At 59.0% G+C, this 16790-nt stretch overlaps 1 protein-coding gene across 1 annotated transcript; it reads right to left on the bottom strand.

The window, feature by feature from the left end:
- Positions 1-460: 460 nt before the first annotated feature.
- Positions 461-2241, bottom strand: LOC127586970 (sodium/calcium exchanger 1-like). The gene is given in 4 exon segments (XM_052045026.1): positions 461-1633; positions 1636-1758; positions 1760-1864; positions 1866-2241. Coding segments are annotated over 4 exon segments (1755 nt in total). The 5' UTR covers positions 2220-2241.
- Positions 2242-16790: the final 14549 nt, after the last annotated feature.

Below are 16790 nucleotides of genomic sequence, written 5' to 3'. Positions count from 1 at the left end.
AGGGGGGGGAGAGGGAGGGGGGGGAGAGGGAGGGGGGGGAGAGGGAGGGAGGGAGGGAGAGGGAGGGGGGAGAGGGAGGGAGGGAGGGGTAGGGAAGGGGGAGAGAGGGGGTGGGGGAGAGGGGGGAGAGAGGGGGGGTGGGGGGGGAGGGGGGGGGGGTGGGGGGGGAGGGGGGGGGGGGTGGGGGGGGGGAGAGGGAGGGGGGGAGAGGGAGGGGGGGAGAGGGAGGGGGGAGAGGGAGGGGGGTGGGGGGGGAGAGGGGGGGGAGAGGGGAGGGGGGTGGGGGGGGGGAGAGAGGGGGGGGTGGGGGGGAGAGGGGGGGGAGAGGGAGGGGGGGGTGGGGGGGAGAGAGGGGGGGGTGGGGGGGAGAGGGGGGGGAGAGGGAGGGGGTGGGGGGGAGAGGGGGGGGAGAGGGAGGGGGGGTGGGGGGGAGAGAGGGGGGGGTGGGGGGGAGGTGGACTTACACCGTCTCGTTGTTCTGGAAGACCAGCTGCCCGCTGCCGCTGACGAAGTCGTCGCCCGCCTTGGCCGTTCCCTCCACCGTCCTGTAGGGCAGGAGGACGACGCCGCGGGAGCCCGAGGTGCGCAGCACCCTGGCCGTCATGGTGCCCACGCTCTCGCTCACCCGGCCGTGGGGCCGCTCGAAGGCGAACAGGCCGGCGTGGTCGTCGTCGAAGATGGTGACGGTGGCCAGGCTGTGGGCCCCCAGGCTGACCGGGCCCCGCTCCCGCTCCGGCTCCGGGCCGCCCTCCAGCCTCGGGTTGCTCAGCCGCACCCTGAAGTACTCGTCCTGCTCGAAGATGTCGTCGTCGATGATGCGGACGGGCAGCAACTGGCGCCTCTCGCCCGGCCCGAAGCGCAGCGTCCCCTCGGCCGCCTCGTAGTCGGAGCCGGCGTTGGCCGTGCCGTCCTCGGTGCGGTAGTCGACGGCCAGCGGGCAGTCGGCCGGGCCGCCCTCCCTCACCACCGTCAGGTGCATCCAGCCGCAGTCCTCGAAGCACTGGTAGTGCGCCGGCTCGAAGTAGACGCAGGTGGCGGCCCGGGCCGTCCCCTCGGCGTCGCCCGGGCCGCCGCCGCCGCCGCCGCCGGCCTGCTGGCTGAGGAAGCGGCGCGTCTGCTCGGCCGCGTGGCGCTTGAGGATGTTGCCCTCGCCCGTCATGCGGCGGGTGGCGTGGATGCGGTAGAAGGCGCGGCTCTTCTGCTGCTGCAGCAGCGCCTGGTAGCTGGCCATCTCCATCAGCTGCTCGGGCTCCCTGTCGGGGTGCCGCTGCCTCAGCTCCTTCAGGATGCGGGCCATCGCCCTGCGGGCCTCCTCCTCCTCCTCCTCGGCCTCCTCCTCCTCCTCCTCGGGGAGACCCCGCTCCGAGGTCGCGTCCATCTCCACGCCCTGCTTGGGCGCCTCCCCCGCCACCACGATGCCGATGCCGCCGCCGCCCTTGTCGGCGCGGTAGCGCTTGTGCAGGTACTTGTAGACGAGCAGCCGGCGGTCGGCCACCCAGGCCAGCAGCACGCAGCAGGGGAAGAAGGCGAAGGTGAGCGCCGCCTCCCACACCTCCACCACGGCCGGCGACCACACGGCCAGGATGAGGTAGAGCCAGACGTAGGCGAAGATGCTCCAGGAGGCGGTGACGAAAGAAGACCCCGCGGGTGCTTGATGCGGCGCCGCTCGCCGCCGGGCACCACCGCCACGCACACGGCGATGATGACGAACATGTTGAAGGCCGCGCTGCCCACGATGGTGGCGGGGCCCAGCTCGCCCCGCCTCGAAGTTGTGGCCGCACACCTCGATCACGCTGAGGAGGATCTCCGGCGCCGAGGAGCCCAGCGCCATCAGCGTCAGGTTGGACACCGTCTCGTTCCACACCCCGCACCATGGTGGTGAAGGTCTCCCCGTTGGGCCGCTTGACGGTCACCTCCCGCTCCTGCGAGGTGATCACCTCGATGGAGGCCATGAAGCGGTCGGCGATGATGGACATGCCCAGGAAGAGGTAGACCATGGCCACGAAGTAGACGATGGCCCTCGCCACCTTGTCGCCCGCCGAGGGCTCGGGCGGCTGCCACACCGGCAGGATGACGCCCGGCTCGCAGCCGTGCGGCCCCCCGCAGCTGAGGTTGAAGGCGGCGGGGGGCTCAGTCGGCGCCGCCCCGGCGCACAGCTCGGCCGCCAGCAGCAGGCCGGCGGCGGGCAGCATCCGCAGCTCTCCGCGCCCTCGCCTCATCGTCCGGCTCCCCCGCCAGCGACCTGGGGACCCTGGCAGCCGAGGTGAAGGCAGCGCCACAACAGGGAAAACAAACACCACAGTCAGCTTGGCAGCCGGCACGGGTCGGAGAGTGAATGGCAACACTCGTTCACTGGCATCCCTTCCTCACACTAACCACGGCACTGGGGACGGGCGGAGGGAGCTGCACCCTGTGTCTGGCCCTGGGAGTGTGTGATGGGACGGTGTAGAGGGAGCTTCACCCTGTGTCTGGCCCTGGGAGTGTAGAGGGAGCTTCACCCTGTGACTATCCCTGAGAGTGTGTTGATGGGACGGTGTAGAGGGAGCTTCCCTCTGTCTGACCCTGGAGTGTGTGATGGGACGGTTGTAGAGGGAGCTTCACTCGTATCTAGCCCTGGAGTTGTTGAGGGAGCTCACTGTGTCGACCCAGGGGGTCTGTGAGAACAGTGTGGAGGGAAGCTTCACCCTGTGTCTATCCCTGGGAAGTGCTGTGATGGGACGTGGAGGGCGCTTTACCCTGTGTCTGTTCCCCAGAGTGTTGAGGGAGCTTCACCCTGTGTCTGGCCCTGGGAGCATTGACAGAGCTTCACTCTGTGTCTGACCCCGGGAGTGTGTGATGGGACGGTGCGGAGGGAGCTCACTCTGTATCTAGCCCTGGGAGTGTTGAGGGAGCTTCACCCTGTGTCTGGCCCTGGGAGCGTTGACGGAGCTTCACTCTGTGTCTGACCCCAGGAGTGTGTGATGGGACGGTTGTTAGAGGGAGTTTCACTCTGTATCTAGCACTGGGAGTGTGAGGGAGCTTCACTGTGTCTGACCCAGGGGGTCTGTGATGGAACGGTTGTGGAGGGAGCTTCACACATGTGTCGGTTCCCGGGAGTGTTGAGGCGAGCTTTCAACCCCGTCGTCTGGCCCTGGGAGCATGACGGAGCTTCACTCTGTGTCTGACCCCCAGGAGTGTGTGATGGACGGTTGTAGAGGGAGCTTCACCCTGTGACTATCCCTGGGAGTGTGTGATGGGACGGTGTAGAGGGAGCTTCACTCTGTGTCTGACCCTGGGAGTGTGTGATGGGATGGTGTAGAGGGAGCTTCACCCTGTGACATCCCTGGGAGTGTGTGATGGGACGGTTATTGTAGAGGGAGCTTCACCCTGTGACTATCCCTGGGAGTGTGTGATGGGACGGTGTAGAGGGAGCTTCACTCTGTGTCTGACCCTGGGAGTGTGTGATGGGATGGTGTAGATGGGAGCTTCACCCTGTGACTATCCCTGGGAGTGTGTGATGGGACGGTTGTAGAGGGAGCTTCACTCTGTGTCTGACCCTGGGAGTGGTGATTGGATGTGTAGAGGGGAGCTTCCCCCTGTGACTATCCCTGGGAGTGTGTGATGGGGGCTTCACCCTGTGACTATCCCGGGAGTGTGTGATGGGACGGTCTTGTAGAGGGAGCTTCACTCTGTGTCTGACCCTGGGAGTGTGTGATGGGACGGTGTAGAGGGAGCTTCACCCCTGTGACTATCCCTGGGAGTGTGTGATGGGACGGTTTTGTAGTAGGGAGCTTCACTCTGTGCTCTGACCCTGGGAGTGTGTGATGGGATGGTGTAGAGGGAGCTTCACCCTGTGACTATCCCTGGGAGTGTGTGATGGGACGGTGTAGAGGAGACCTTCACCCTGTGACTATCCCTGGGAGTGTGTGATGGGATGGTGTAGAGGGAGCTTCACTCTGTGTCTGACCCTGGGAAGTGTGTGATGGGACGGGTTTGTAGAGGGAGCTTCACTCTGTGTCTGACCCTGGGAGTGTGTGATGGGAATGGTGTTAGAGGGAGCTTCACCCTGTGACTATCCCTGGGAGTGTGTGATGGGACGGTGTTGATAGAGGGAGCTTCACTCTGTGTCTGACCCTGGGGAGTGTGTGATGGGACGGTGTAGAGGGAGCTTCACTCTGTGTCTGACCCTGGGAGTGTGTGATGGGACGGTGTAGAGGGAGCTTCACTCTGTGTCTGACCCTGGGAGTGTGTGATGGGACGGTGTAGAGGGAGCTTCACTCTGTGTCTGACCCTGGGAGTGTGTGATGGGACGGTGTAGAGGGAGCTTCACTCTGTATCTAGCCCTGGGAGTGTTGAGGGAGCTTCACTGTGTCTGACCCAGGGGGTCTGTGATGGAACAGTGTGGAGGGAGCTTCACCCTGTGTCTATCCCTGGGAGTGTGTGATGGGACAGTGTGGAGGGAGCTTTACCCTGTGTCTGTTCCCCAGAGTGTTGAGGGAGCTTCACCCTGTGTCTGGCCCTGGGAGCATTGACAGAGCTTCACTCTGTGTCTGACCCCGGGAGTGTGTGATGGGACGGTGCGGAGGGAGCTTCACTCTGTATCTAGCCCTGGGAGTGTTGAGGGAGCTTCACCCTGTGTCTGGCCCTGGGAGCGTTGACGGAGCTTCACTCTGTGTCTGACCCCAGGAGTGTGTGATGGGACGGTGTAGAGGGAGTTTCACTCTGTATCTAGCCCTGGGAGTGTTGAGGGAGCTTCACTGTGTCTGACCCAGGGGGTCTGTGATGGAACGGTGTGGAGGGAGCTTCACCCTGTGTCTGTTCCCGGGAGTGTTGAGGGAGCTTCACCCCGTGTCTGGCTCTGGGAGCATTGACAGAGCTTCACTCTGTGTCTGACCCTGGGAGTGTGTGATGGGAAGGTTTGGAGGGAGTGTCTCTGTCTAAGCCCCCATTTTTTAAGGTTCATTTACACATTTCCAATATTTACATCATTTTCACTGAAAGTGCACATTTCAAATTCACATAATTTTCAAATTAAAACATGACCATCCCTGGCCAGGACACTCTCCAGCCCCTGTACTGCCCACTGGTTCCAGAAGGTCTCCGGAGAGCCAGTGGACACCCGCTGCTCCCTCCCCAGGACACCTGGACATGGACGTACCCTCAGAAGAGGGGCAGGCAATCGGCTCAGGCGGAACCCTTGACAGCCCTGTGCAACACTCTCCACCCCGTGTCCCTGATGTTAAATGGGGAGGACTCCTATGTAGAGAGACCTCCACTGTGGACCCCCCTTGCCTGCGGATGGCAGAACAGACTGCCATGATGTGTGGAGGACGCGGATGGAAAGACCTGCTGACACTCGTGCATGCTCCCTCAGCTCAATGGGATAGGACCACCTCCACAACCGACCAGCGCAGAGCCAGACCTGTCAACCTCCTCCCAGGAAGACACACAAATGGCTCCACGCAGACGGACCTGACTTTTGCATCCTGGTCTGGTACGGCAATTCCAAAGAACAGGAACGTAAGAAGCTGCAGAGAGTAGTGGACACAGCCCATCCCTCCCCACCATCAGGAGTATCTACAGGAGGTGCTGCCTCAACAAGGCAACGTCCATCATCAAAGATCCCCACCATCTGGGCCTTGCCATCTTCAAGCAGCTCCCATCGGGCAGGAGGTACAGAAGCCTGAAGTCCCACACCACCAGGTTCAGGAACAGCGACTTCCCTTCAACCATTCGGTTCTTGAACCAACCGGCACAACCCTAATCACTACCTCAGTACAGCAACACTGGGACCACGTTGCACTATAATGGACTGTTATTTTGTTCCTATTATGTTCTTTCTTGTATAATTTGTTGTTAATTTATGTTTTTCTTGTGAATGTTGTGTACCTGATGCTCTGTGCCTGTGATGCTGCTGCAAGTAAGTTTTTCATTGCACTTGTGCACACATGGACTTGTGCATCTGACAATAAACTCAACTTTGACTTTAAGTACAGTTGGTGGGACATGGGGCATCACTGACGCACACCTCTTCCAAAGCGAAGGGGAGCCATCAGACAACCATTAACTTTCACTGGACACTCTCTGGGCTGGGAGAGTGTGGTAGGACAGAGCTTCGTTCTGCATCTAATCAGTGCTGTCCATGCCCTGGGAATGATTGATGGGATAGTGTGGAGGGAGCTTATCTAACCTGTACTGGCCCTGTCCCAGGAGTGTGTGATCAGATCGTCCCAAACAACAGACTGCAGTGACTCCCCTCAACAATAGGTGTGACGAACAGGAGACCCTGGTGACAGAACCCACCAACAGCTCACTGCAATATCATTGACAGTAGACTCCAGCTATAACCCTCCATAATAGCCCCCAGACAACACAGTAGGGTCACGGGGAGTGCTGTAGAGCAGAGGGACCAAGGAGTACAAGTACATGGTTCTCCGAAAGTGGAGTCACAGATAGACAGGTTGGTGAAGAAGGTGTTTGGCACACTGGCCTTCATCAGTCAGGGCACCGAGTATGGAAGTTGGGATGTTACGTTGCAGTTGTACAAAGCATTGGTGAGGCCACACTTGGAGTATTGTGTTCAGTTTCGGTCACCCTGCTATAGGAAAGATGCCATCAAGCTGGAAAGAGGTTGAGCAGGTTGGGACGTTTTTCATTGGAGCGTAGGAGAATGAGGGGTGACCCTATGGAGGTGTATAAAATCCTGAGGGGCATAGATAGGGTGAATGCACACAGTCTTTTTCCCAGGGTTGGGGAATCAAGAACTAGAGGGCACAGGTTTAAGGCGAGAGGGGAGAGATTTAATAAGAACCTGAGAGGCAACTTTTTCACCCAGAGGGTGGTCAGTATGTGGAACGAGCTGCCAGAGGAAATGGTTGAGGCAGGTACATCATCAACACTTGATGGGAAAGGTTTAGGGGGATATGGGCCAAACATGGGCAAATGGGAGTAGCTCAGATGGGAATCTTGGTCAGCATAGACCGGTTGGGCCGAAGGGCCTGTTTCCGTGCTGCACGACTCTGTGACTCTATAATGATAACTCCCAAACAACACCCCTTGGACTGCACCTGCCAAGAGCCCTGGGTGACCACCCTCGGCAACAGCACTTGACAACAGCCCCTGGCAATGGTTTCCAATGAGGACACTGCCTCATCCACAGACCTCGACTGTAGAATCCTTCACCAGAACTGGACCCACTGCCCCAGCAGTAACTCTCAGCAAGAGGCTTCAGTCACCATCTGTGGGAGCGGGTCCCAGACAACCCAGCCCCAGTGATAACCCTGGGCATCAGCTCATCTGGGCCCTGGTCAGGAACCTCCATAATTGTCCCCCATCTTAAATACCCTTCCTCAATCCCCCCCCCCCCCCGTAAATACCTTCCCTTGACCCTCAATAAGTACTTTCTGACCACCCCAAAAATACCCTGCTTCAACACCACCCCCCCCCCCCCCCCCTTATATACCTCCCTTGACGCTCCTGGAAATACCATCCCTCGATGTCCCCATAAGTATCCTCTCTCGGCACCCCCTGTACATACCCTCCCTTGTTGCCCACATAAATACCCTCCCTTGTTGCCCCCTGTAAATACCCTCCCTTGACATTCTCCGTAAGTACCCTCTCTGGGTGTTCTACATGTGCCCCCATCAATACCGTCCACCTTTGCCCCTGGTCAGTGCCCTCGAGCAGCTCCCAGGAACCTCCAGGTGTACGGACGGCTCGGACCATTGTTGGGAGGTCAGGCGCAGACTGACAGGAAGCACAGGCTTTGATCACCCGCCCTGATCTCAGACCACCCACACCACGCCAGTGACCCATTGGGAACAGTCCACTCGCTTCAGCCCTGCTCTCCCCGAGTGATGGGGAGGGAACAGCAACTAGGAGGAGGAACTAATCAGGGGGCTGCCACTCCCAACAACAGCTGGGGACAGCAGGAGGCCACTCAGCCCTCTTGAGACTATCCACCATCCATTGAAGCCACAAGACTATCAGATATAGGATCAGAATTAGGCCATTCAGCCCACTGAGTCTGCTCCGCCATTCAATCGTGGCTGATTCTTTTTCTCAACCCCATTCTCCCCATAACTCTTAACCCCATTACCAAACAAGAACCTATCAACCTCTGCCTTAAACACACCCAATGACTTGGCCTCCACAGCCGTCTGTGGCAACAAATTCCACAGATTCACCGCCCTCTGGCTGAAGAAATTCCTCCTCATCTCAGTTCTAAAGGGACGTCCCTTTATTCTGAGGCTGTGCCCTCGGATCCCGGACTCTCCCACTGATGGAAACATCCTCTCCACGTCCGCTCTATCCAGGCCTTTCAGTATCTGGTAGGTTTCAATGAGAAGCCCCCCTCATCCTTCAGGCCCAGAGACATCAAACACTCCTTGTACGTTGTCAGTCTGATCAGTGACACAACAGGGTGGCACAGCGGGTAGAGCCGTTCCCTCTCAGCTTCAGTGACCCGGGTTCGATCCTGACCTCCGGCGCTCTGTGTGTGTGAAGTTTGCACCTTCTCCCTGTGACTGCGTGGCTTTCCCCCGGGATGCTCCAGTTTCCTCCCAAGTCCCAACGACGTGCGGGGTTGGTAGGTTAATTGGCCCCCAGTGTGTGGGTGAGGGGTGGAATCTGGGGGCGGGGTGGGGGGGGGTAGGTGATGGGAATAAAATGGGATGGAGTAGGCTCAGTGCAAAAACAGGTGATTGACAGCTGGCACGGACTTGATGGGCCGAAGGGCCTGTTTCTGTGCTGTATCCCTCTGTGACTGTGAAATATCTACTTCTCCCACATCTGATCCAGTTAACAGACGGTGCATCAACTGGTAAAGAATTCCACGCTTTTCAGCGAGAAGGTTTGTCCTGACTCCTGTCCCCAACCTCTGCTAACCTGGCCCCCATCAGTCCACTAACAGACCTGAAATATCATTTGTCTCCACAGATGCTGCTTGACCTGCTGGGTGTTTCTGTTATGGACTTCCCTTCTCTCCAGTCCCTGTGTTAAACATTCAGGGCCTCAGTTGGATCTTCCTTTCTAAATTTTATTTACAGCGTGGTAACAGGCCCTTCCGGCCCAACGAGTCTGCGCCACCCATTTTAAACCCAATTAACCTACCCGTACGTCTTTGGAATGTGGGAGGAAACCGGAGCACCCGGAGGAAACCCACGCAGACACAGGGAGAATGTACAAACTCCTTACAGACAGCGATGGGAATCGAACCCCGATCGCTGGCGCTGTAATAGCGTCGTGCTAACCGCTACACTACCGTGCCGTCCTTGTTCTAACCCGGGTAATCTAGCCCCAGTTTATGCAACCCTCCGCTGGTAACCTGAACTGCTGGAGAGCCGGTAACTGGTCGGTTATCCCTGCTTCTGTTTACTGGCACAGGGACAGTGCAGGAACACTGGATGGGAAGGTTGCCAAGGGCAGGAGAGACCAAGTTCTGAGTGTCAGGGGTAGTTTTCTTCGGAACAAATTTTTTCCACCCAGGTTGGGAACTGGGTAGGTGGTGGATTTGTTATTTGCAAGGGTAGGGGGAGAAAGGGAAGGGGTCTGGCCCTTGTTGGGGGGTGGGGGGGGAAAGAGGCAAAGGGAAACACTCTCCACGTTTAACCAGTGTCTGGATGAGCCTCGACGTCCAGGGTTATGGATTGACAGTGGGATGAAGCTCTCTGGCACTTCACCGGCCTGCAGAGACATGCTGGGCCGAATGGTCTACCTGTGAAGTAGGGCTTCCGTTGCTCGAACTGACTTTGGTGAAGGTGTGTGCTCTCTGTCCACCCCCTGCGCTGCGTGATGGCTCCCGTCCAGCACGACAGTGCACACACAGTCTGCGGTTTGTCCAGCTGAGTGCACTGTGGGCTATTACTGCGGGCTGTCATTGGGAACGTTAACCTCAGACCTGGGGGGACTGTCCCTTCACACACACCCAGGCTCCCTCTACACTGTCCCATCACACACTCCCGGGGTCAGACACAGAGTGAAGCTCCCTCCGCACCGTCCCATCACACACTCCCGGGGTCAGACACAGAGTGAAGCTCCCTCCGCACCGTCCCATCACACACTCCCGGGGTCAGACACAGAGTGAAGCTCCCTCCGCACCGTCCCATCACACACTCCCGGGGTCAGACACAGAGTGAAGCTCCCTCCACACCATCCCAGCACACTCGCCCAGGGCAGGGACAGTACGTGTTGAATTGATGAAAGTTTATTTGCTGGCAGGGATTAATGGAAAGGAAGCCCGTTGACACCCTCGATCTCTGACTAACAATTAAACAGATGACCCATCAGAGATGTCAGTTTACAAATAACATTGGCCCCAGAACACCAGAACTCCCCAGATCATCTTCTGATGTGTTCCCAAGCGAGCAGATGGAACAGGCAAAAAAACAGCACCTCTCAATGCGACTCTCCCTCCTCACCGCCCCTTCCGTGGTGCTCCCTTCTCACCGTCCCTCCCACAGCACGGCACTCCCTTCTCACCGCTCCTCCCGCGGCGTGGCGCTCCCTCCTCACCGCCCCTCCCACAGCACGGCACTCCCTTCTCACCGCCCCTCCCACAGCACGGCGCTCCCTCCTCACCGCCCCTCCCACAGCACGGCGCTCCCTCCTCACCGCTCCTCCCACAGCGCGGCGCTCCCTCCTCACCGCCCCTCCCACAGCACGGCGCTCCCTCCTCACCGCCCCTCCCACAGCACGGCGCTCCCTCCTCACCGCCCCTCCCGCGGCGTGGCACTCCCTCCTCACTGCCTCTCCTGTGGCGCGGCGCTCCGTCCTGCAGTGCAGTGCCTCCTCCTCACTGCCCTTCCCTCCTCGCCGTCCCTCCCAAGGGCAGTGCTCCCTCCTAGCCTACCCCTCCTGTTGGGATGACCCTCCACACTCACAGAGGCCGGGGGGAGGTGAGGTTCTGTGAACTGAGCACTCGGTTCTCATCTGGGAGAGGGGTGGGGGTGGGGAACACTTTCGGATTCCTGGAATCTTGCAGAATGTAAAAGCTTTTGCATTTCAGGATAAGACTGCATCATCCTGAAACTGGGGGTGGAAGAGTGGGATGAAGCAGAGGGAATATTATGGAGCAAACTGTCTCAGCTCCACAAGGTGAAGTTGATCGCTCTCCCCTTCCTCTCCCCTCTTCCCTCCTTGTCTACTCTCTCTCCCCACACCCTCAACCTCCCCCCCCTTCCCACAGCCTTCCCCCCTCTCCTCTCCTCTCATCCTTGTCTCCTCCCACACCCCTCAACCTCCTCCCCCTCCCCTCATCCTCTCAACCCTCCTCCCCCTCTCGGAGTTAGCGAGGGGCAGCTGGGGGTGGGGGGGGGGTGACGCACCTGTTGCCGTGTGTAGCTCTGGAGATTCCCTTGTTGCTCCTGGTTCCTCGGTCCTGCTCCCTCGGCTGCCGGACGCTGGCCTGTGATTTGCATTCCAGGGCAGTTGTGGGGCGGGAGGGGTGGAGGTGGGGCAAGGGAGGGGGTGGGGGGTGGACAGGGGTCTCTGTGGGGCCGGGGTCTCACCGTCCTTAACCCAGGAAGCAGGCAGAATGAGGCACTGTAGCCTCCATCTCCAGTCTGAAGGAATCGTCGTCCTCACACCCGCCCACTCACAGACACACTCTCTCTCTCTCACCTGCTTCGCCTGTGCAGTCGGTCACAGACTATTAGCCAGGGAGGGGTGGAGGGGGGAGAGGCGGGCAGCGGGGGAGAATCACAGCAAGGACTATCCTTGTGCACGGAGAGCGACAGGGAGAGACACACACGTTCCTGCAGAGATGTAGGCACAGTGATGGGGAGAGGAACACACACACACACACACAAAGATGATGATGTAGAGGCACTTACACACAGAAACACACACACAGGATATATAAAAATATATATAGAGAGAGACACACACACACAAGACAATGAAGAGACACACACAATCAGAGGCTCAGACACACACAGGGTGATATGGAGACACACACACACACGCAATCAGAGACACACACATACATAGAGGATGGTTATAGAGCTCACACACAATCAGCACACACAATCAGAGAGAGAGACACACACGTAGAGGATGGTTATAGAGCTCACACACAATCAGAGCACACACAATCAGAGAGAGAGAGACACACGTAGAGGATGGTTATAGAGCTCACACACAATCAGAGCACACACAATCAGAGAGAGAGACACACGTAGAGGATGGTTATAGAGCTCACACACAATCAGAGCACACACAATCAGAGAGAGAGACACACGTAGAGGATGGTTATAGAGCACACACACAATCAGAGCACACACAATCAGAGAGAGAGACACACACGTAGAGAATGGTTACAGAACACACACACAATCAGAGAGACACACACCTACGCAAACACTGAAGTAGGGACTGCAGAGACTTGGGAAACACACAAAGCACCTTAAAATAAAATCTCCCAACCTTCCCGAACTAACTGCGGGCAGGCTCAGTCCCACAGCCTCCCATTACAGCTCTCACCGAGGCACGGTAACACCTTGCTACCAAAATCAGCTCACCCCCCCCCACCCCCACCCCTCCTCCTTTCTCTCCCGTACACATCTCCCCTGAGCCTTGTCACTGATCAGACAAACACGCTCTCTGCCAGAGTCAGCGAGCGAGAGAGGGAGAGAGAGAGAGGGAAGACTTAAAAGGGCAACACAGGAGGGGGTAAGAGGAGGGTGGGAGATGATACAGAAGGCAGGGAGTTTCACAGGAGGGGTAGCAGGATAAGGGTGAAGGGGAGGCACTGTGGCCCCTTCCCTCCACTCCAGCCTGGGAGCAGTGTGGGTGGGGGGGGTGGGGACAAAGGGCGAGGGAGAAGGAGGGGCCGACCTGTTCCCCAGGCAGACTTGAGCAGCAGCTGGCGCCTGGGACCAGGGTGGGAGGGAGGATGGCAGGAGGTCAGCAGTGGCTGGCGGTGGGGGTGGGGGGGCAGTGAGGAGGGAGTGCTGCAATGTGATACCTCCCAAAATTCAACGGCCCAACAAAATTCTCTCTGATGATAAACTCGGGCCGCAGGATGGGGAGACGCAGAGATTGATTGTTACGGAGTCGGGGAGAGGTGTGGGAGCCGGAGGGGGTTACAGAGATGGGGAGGGGTTTCAGAGATGGAGGGGTTCAGGGTTGGAGGGTGTTAAAGAGATCAGGGGGGGTTCAGGGTTGGATGAGGTTACAGGGATCAGGAGGGGTTCAGGGTTGGAGGGGGTTACAGAGATGGGAAGGGGTTCAGGGTTGGAGGGGGTTGCAGAGGTGGGGAGGGGTTCAGGGTTGGAGGGGGTTGCAGAGGTGGGGAGGGGTTCAGGGTTGGAGGGGGTTGCAGAGGTGGGGAGGGGTTCAGGGTTGGAGGGGGTTGCAGAGATGGGGAACGGGTTGCAGAGGTGGGGATTCAGGGTTGGAGGGGGTTGCAGAAGTGGGGAGGGGTTCAGGGTTGCGGGGGTTGCAGAGGTGGGGAGGGGTTCAGGGTTTCAGAGGGAGGGGTTCAGAGTTGGAGGGGGTTACAGAGATCTGGAGGGGTTCAGGGTTGGAGGGGTTTACAGAGATCAGGGGGTTCAGGGTTGGAGGGTGTTGCAGAGGGGTTCAGGGTTGGAGGGGGTTGCAGAGGTGGGGAGGGGTTCAGGGTTGGAGGGGTTTACAGAGATCGGGGGTTCAGGGTTGGAGGGGTTGCAGAGGTGGGGAGGGGTTCAGGATTGGAGGGGGTTGCAGAGATCGGGGGGTACAGGGTTGGAGGGGGTTGCAGAGATGGGGAGGGGTTCAGGGTTGGAGGAGGTTGCAGAGGTGGGGAGGGGTTCAGGGTTGGAGGGGGTCACAGAGGTGGGGAGGGGTTCAGGGTTGGAGGGGGTCGCAGAGGTGGGGAGGGGTTCAGGGTTGGAGGGGTTTACAGAGATCGGGGGGTTCAGGGTTGGAGGGGGTCGCAGAGGTGGGGAGGGGTTCAGGGTTGGAGGGGGTTGCAGAGGGAGGGTTGGAGGGGGTAGCAGAGGTGGGGAGGGGTTCAGGGTTGGAGGGGGTTGCAGAGATCGGGGGGTACAGGGTTGGAGGGGGTCGCAGAGGTGGGGAGGGGTTCAGGGTTGGAGGGGGTTGCAGAGATCGGGGGGTACAGGGTTGGAGGGGGTCGCAGAGGTGGGGAGGGGTTCAGGGTTGGAGGGGGTTGCAGAGATGGGTCAGTCCCCCTCTGATAAACCCGGGGAAGGTGTTCGGACCCGGGAATTGAATGGACTCGCAGCCTTCTGCAGGTGTGTAGCAGCAGCTCCCTCTGCTGTTCATGGAGCGAGGTACCGACTCCTCCAGCACACAGGTTCCATCCTCTCAGTCCTGGACACAGATTCCCAGCAAGAATCTCTGAAGTTTCTCCCCTGCCCTGGGCACATGGTTTGAATGCCCCTCATCTCTGCTCCACCATTCTCTGAGACCGTGGCTGATCTTTGAGCTGGCTCCATTTCCTTTCTGAAAGTCTACCCATCACTGCAATCTCATCGACTGAGCACCATCGATAGAAAGCTCTTTGGATTCAAACTCCTTGGTCCTTGACTACGTCAGCTGCTCTCCCAAGGCAGTGGGAAGTGTCGACAGAGTCAATGGAGGGGAGGTAAACGGACAGTTGATATTTCAGGTCGAGACCCTTCACCTGGACCGAGAGATGGGAGGGGAGGTCACTGGTATTAAAATGTGGCATGAAGGCTCACCAGCGCCTCTACTTCCTCAGGAGGCTAAAGAAATTCAGCATGACCCCTCTGACCCTCACCAATTTTTATCGATGCACCACAGAAAGCATCCTATCTGGATGCATCGCGGCTCGGGACGGCAACTGCTCTGCCCGGGACCACATGAAACCGCAGAGAGTTGTGGACACAGCCCAGCGCATCACGGACACCAGCCTCCCCTCCATGGACTCTGTCTACACTTCCCGCTGCCTCAGGAAAGCAGCCAATGTAATCAAAGACCCCACCCGCCCCGGACATTCTCTCTTCTCCCCCCTTGTGCAGAAGATACAGAAGCCTGAAAGCCCGTACCACCAGGCTCAAGGACAGCTTCTACCCCGCTGTTATAAGACTATTGAACGATAAGGTGGGCTCTTGACCTCACAATCTACCTCGTTGTGGCCCTTGCACCTTATTGTCTGCCTGCACTGCACTTTCTCTGTAACGGTAACACTTTATTCTGCATTCTGTTATTGTTTTCCCTTGTACTACCTCAATATACTGATGTGATGAGATGATCTGTATGGACAGCATGCAGAACGTTTTTCACGGTACCTGCTTCTTTTGACGATAATAAACCAATTCACCAATTTTGACACTGGCCAGCTCTCCTCCAGCTTTCAGTCCAGATGAAGGGTCTCGACCTGAAACGTCGACTGTCTATTTCCTGCACAGATGCTTCCTGACCCACCAGCATTTTGTGTGATTCACCCTCTTGGTGAAGACATTTCTTCTGGTGAGGCTCCGGAATGGCTGGACTGTCCTCTGAGGTTGGGACCCCTGGTCCTCCACACATCTCCCCTGTCAAACCCCACAAATGTTCTGTGTATTTCAAAGAGATCTTCTCGTTCTTCTGAACCCCAGAGAGCGTAGGGCCAGACCCCAACAAACTCAATCTTTCCCTCTCACCACCTCCCCAACTCCTCACTCTGACCGTTCCTCCCCCTCACTTTTGCACATGCCCACCCCTCACCCCTCTGTCTACACACTGCTTCCCTCACCCTGTCCAGCCGCCAACCCTACCTCCCTCAACCCAGTGCCTTCCCTCACTGCTTCAACCCCTTCACCCAATGCACCCTCAGCCCCACAACCTCCCCCACCCCCTCGCCCCTACCCTCCCTCCCTCATCCGTCCCCTCCCCCGGCAACCCTTCCCCACCCCTCCTCCCCCTCTCCCCACACCTCCTTCCCCACCTCACCCAATCCCCACCCCCCTCCCTCACACCACGCCCCACACTCCCCCCACCCACCAACACCACGCCCCAATCCTCCCACCCCTCCCCTGCTACCCCACATCCCCCACCCTCCACCTACCCCACTGCCTGCCCACCACCACGACCACCCCCACCGCAGTCCAACCCCACCCCAAACTCCCCACACCCACCACCCCCCACTTCGCACCACTCACCCTCCAACCCTCACCCACCCACCCCACCCCCTCACCTCCCACACCCTCATCCCCAATCCCCTCAGCACCCAACCCTCAGCCCCCTAACCCTCAACCCCCTCACCCCACCACCCACCCCACACCATCACCCCCCTCAACCCCCACAACTTACCCACTCAACCCTCAAACGCCCCACGCCACCACCTATCACTGCCCAACTCCCCACCATCTCACCCCTCAATTCCCCACCCTTCAAGCCCATCTACCCCACCCGCAAGCTCAACCCCCTCCCCTCCTCACCCCCAACCTCACCCCCTCAACCCCCACCCATCCCTATCCCTCAAGCCCCTCCCCTCCTCACCCAACCCCCTCAGCACCCCTCAACCCCCTCACTGCTCAACACCCCCACCCCAACCCCCCACAACCCCTCACCCCTCTCAACCCCCCTCTCCCTCAACCCCCTACAGACCCTCACCCTCAACCCCTCACCCAACCCCTCACCCCCCTCAACCCCTCACCCCCCTCAACCCCTCACTCAACCCTCACCCCCAACCCCCCTCAACCCCTCAGCCCCAACCCCCCTCAACCCCTCACCCCCTCACTCAACCCTCACCCCCCTCACCCCCACCCCTAAGCCCCTCCAGTCCCCCCCCCCCCACAACGCCTCCTCCCCTCTCCCATTGGCGGTCACCCGCGTCACTTCCTGTCCCGCTCCGCCATTGGCCGAGA

This window comes from Pristis pectinata, chromosome 38, assembly GCF_009764475.1.
Source record: "Pristis pectinata isolate sPriPec2 chromosome 38, sPriPec2.1.pri, whole genome shotgun sequence".
NCBI lineage: Eukaryota > Metazoa > Chordata > Chondrichthyes > Rhinopristiformes > Pristidae > Pristis > Pristis pectinata.
Note: the sequence above shows the minus strand (reverse complement) of the source record. Positions and strands in the feature narration are given on the sequence as shown.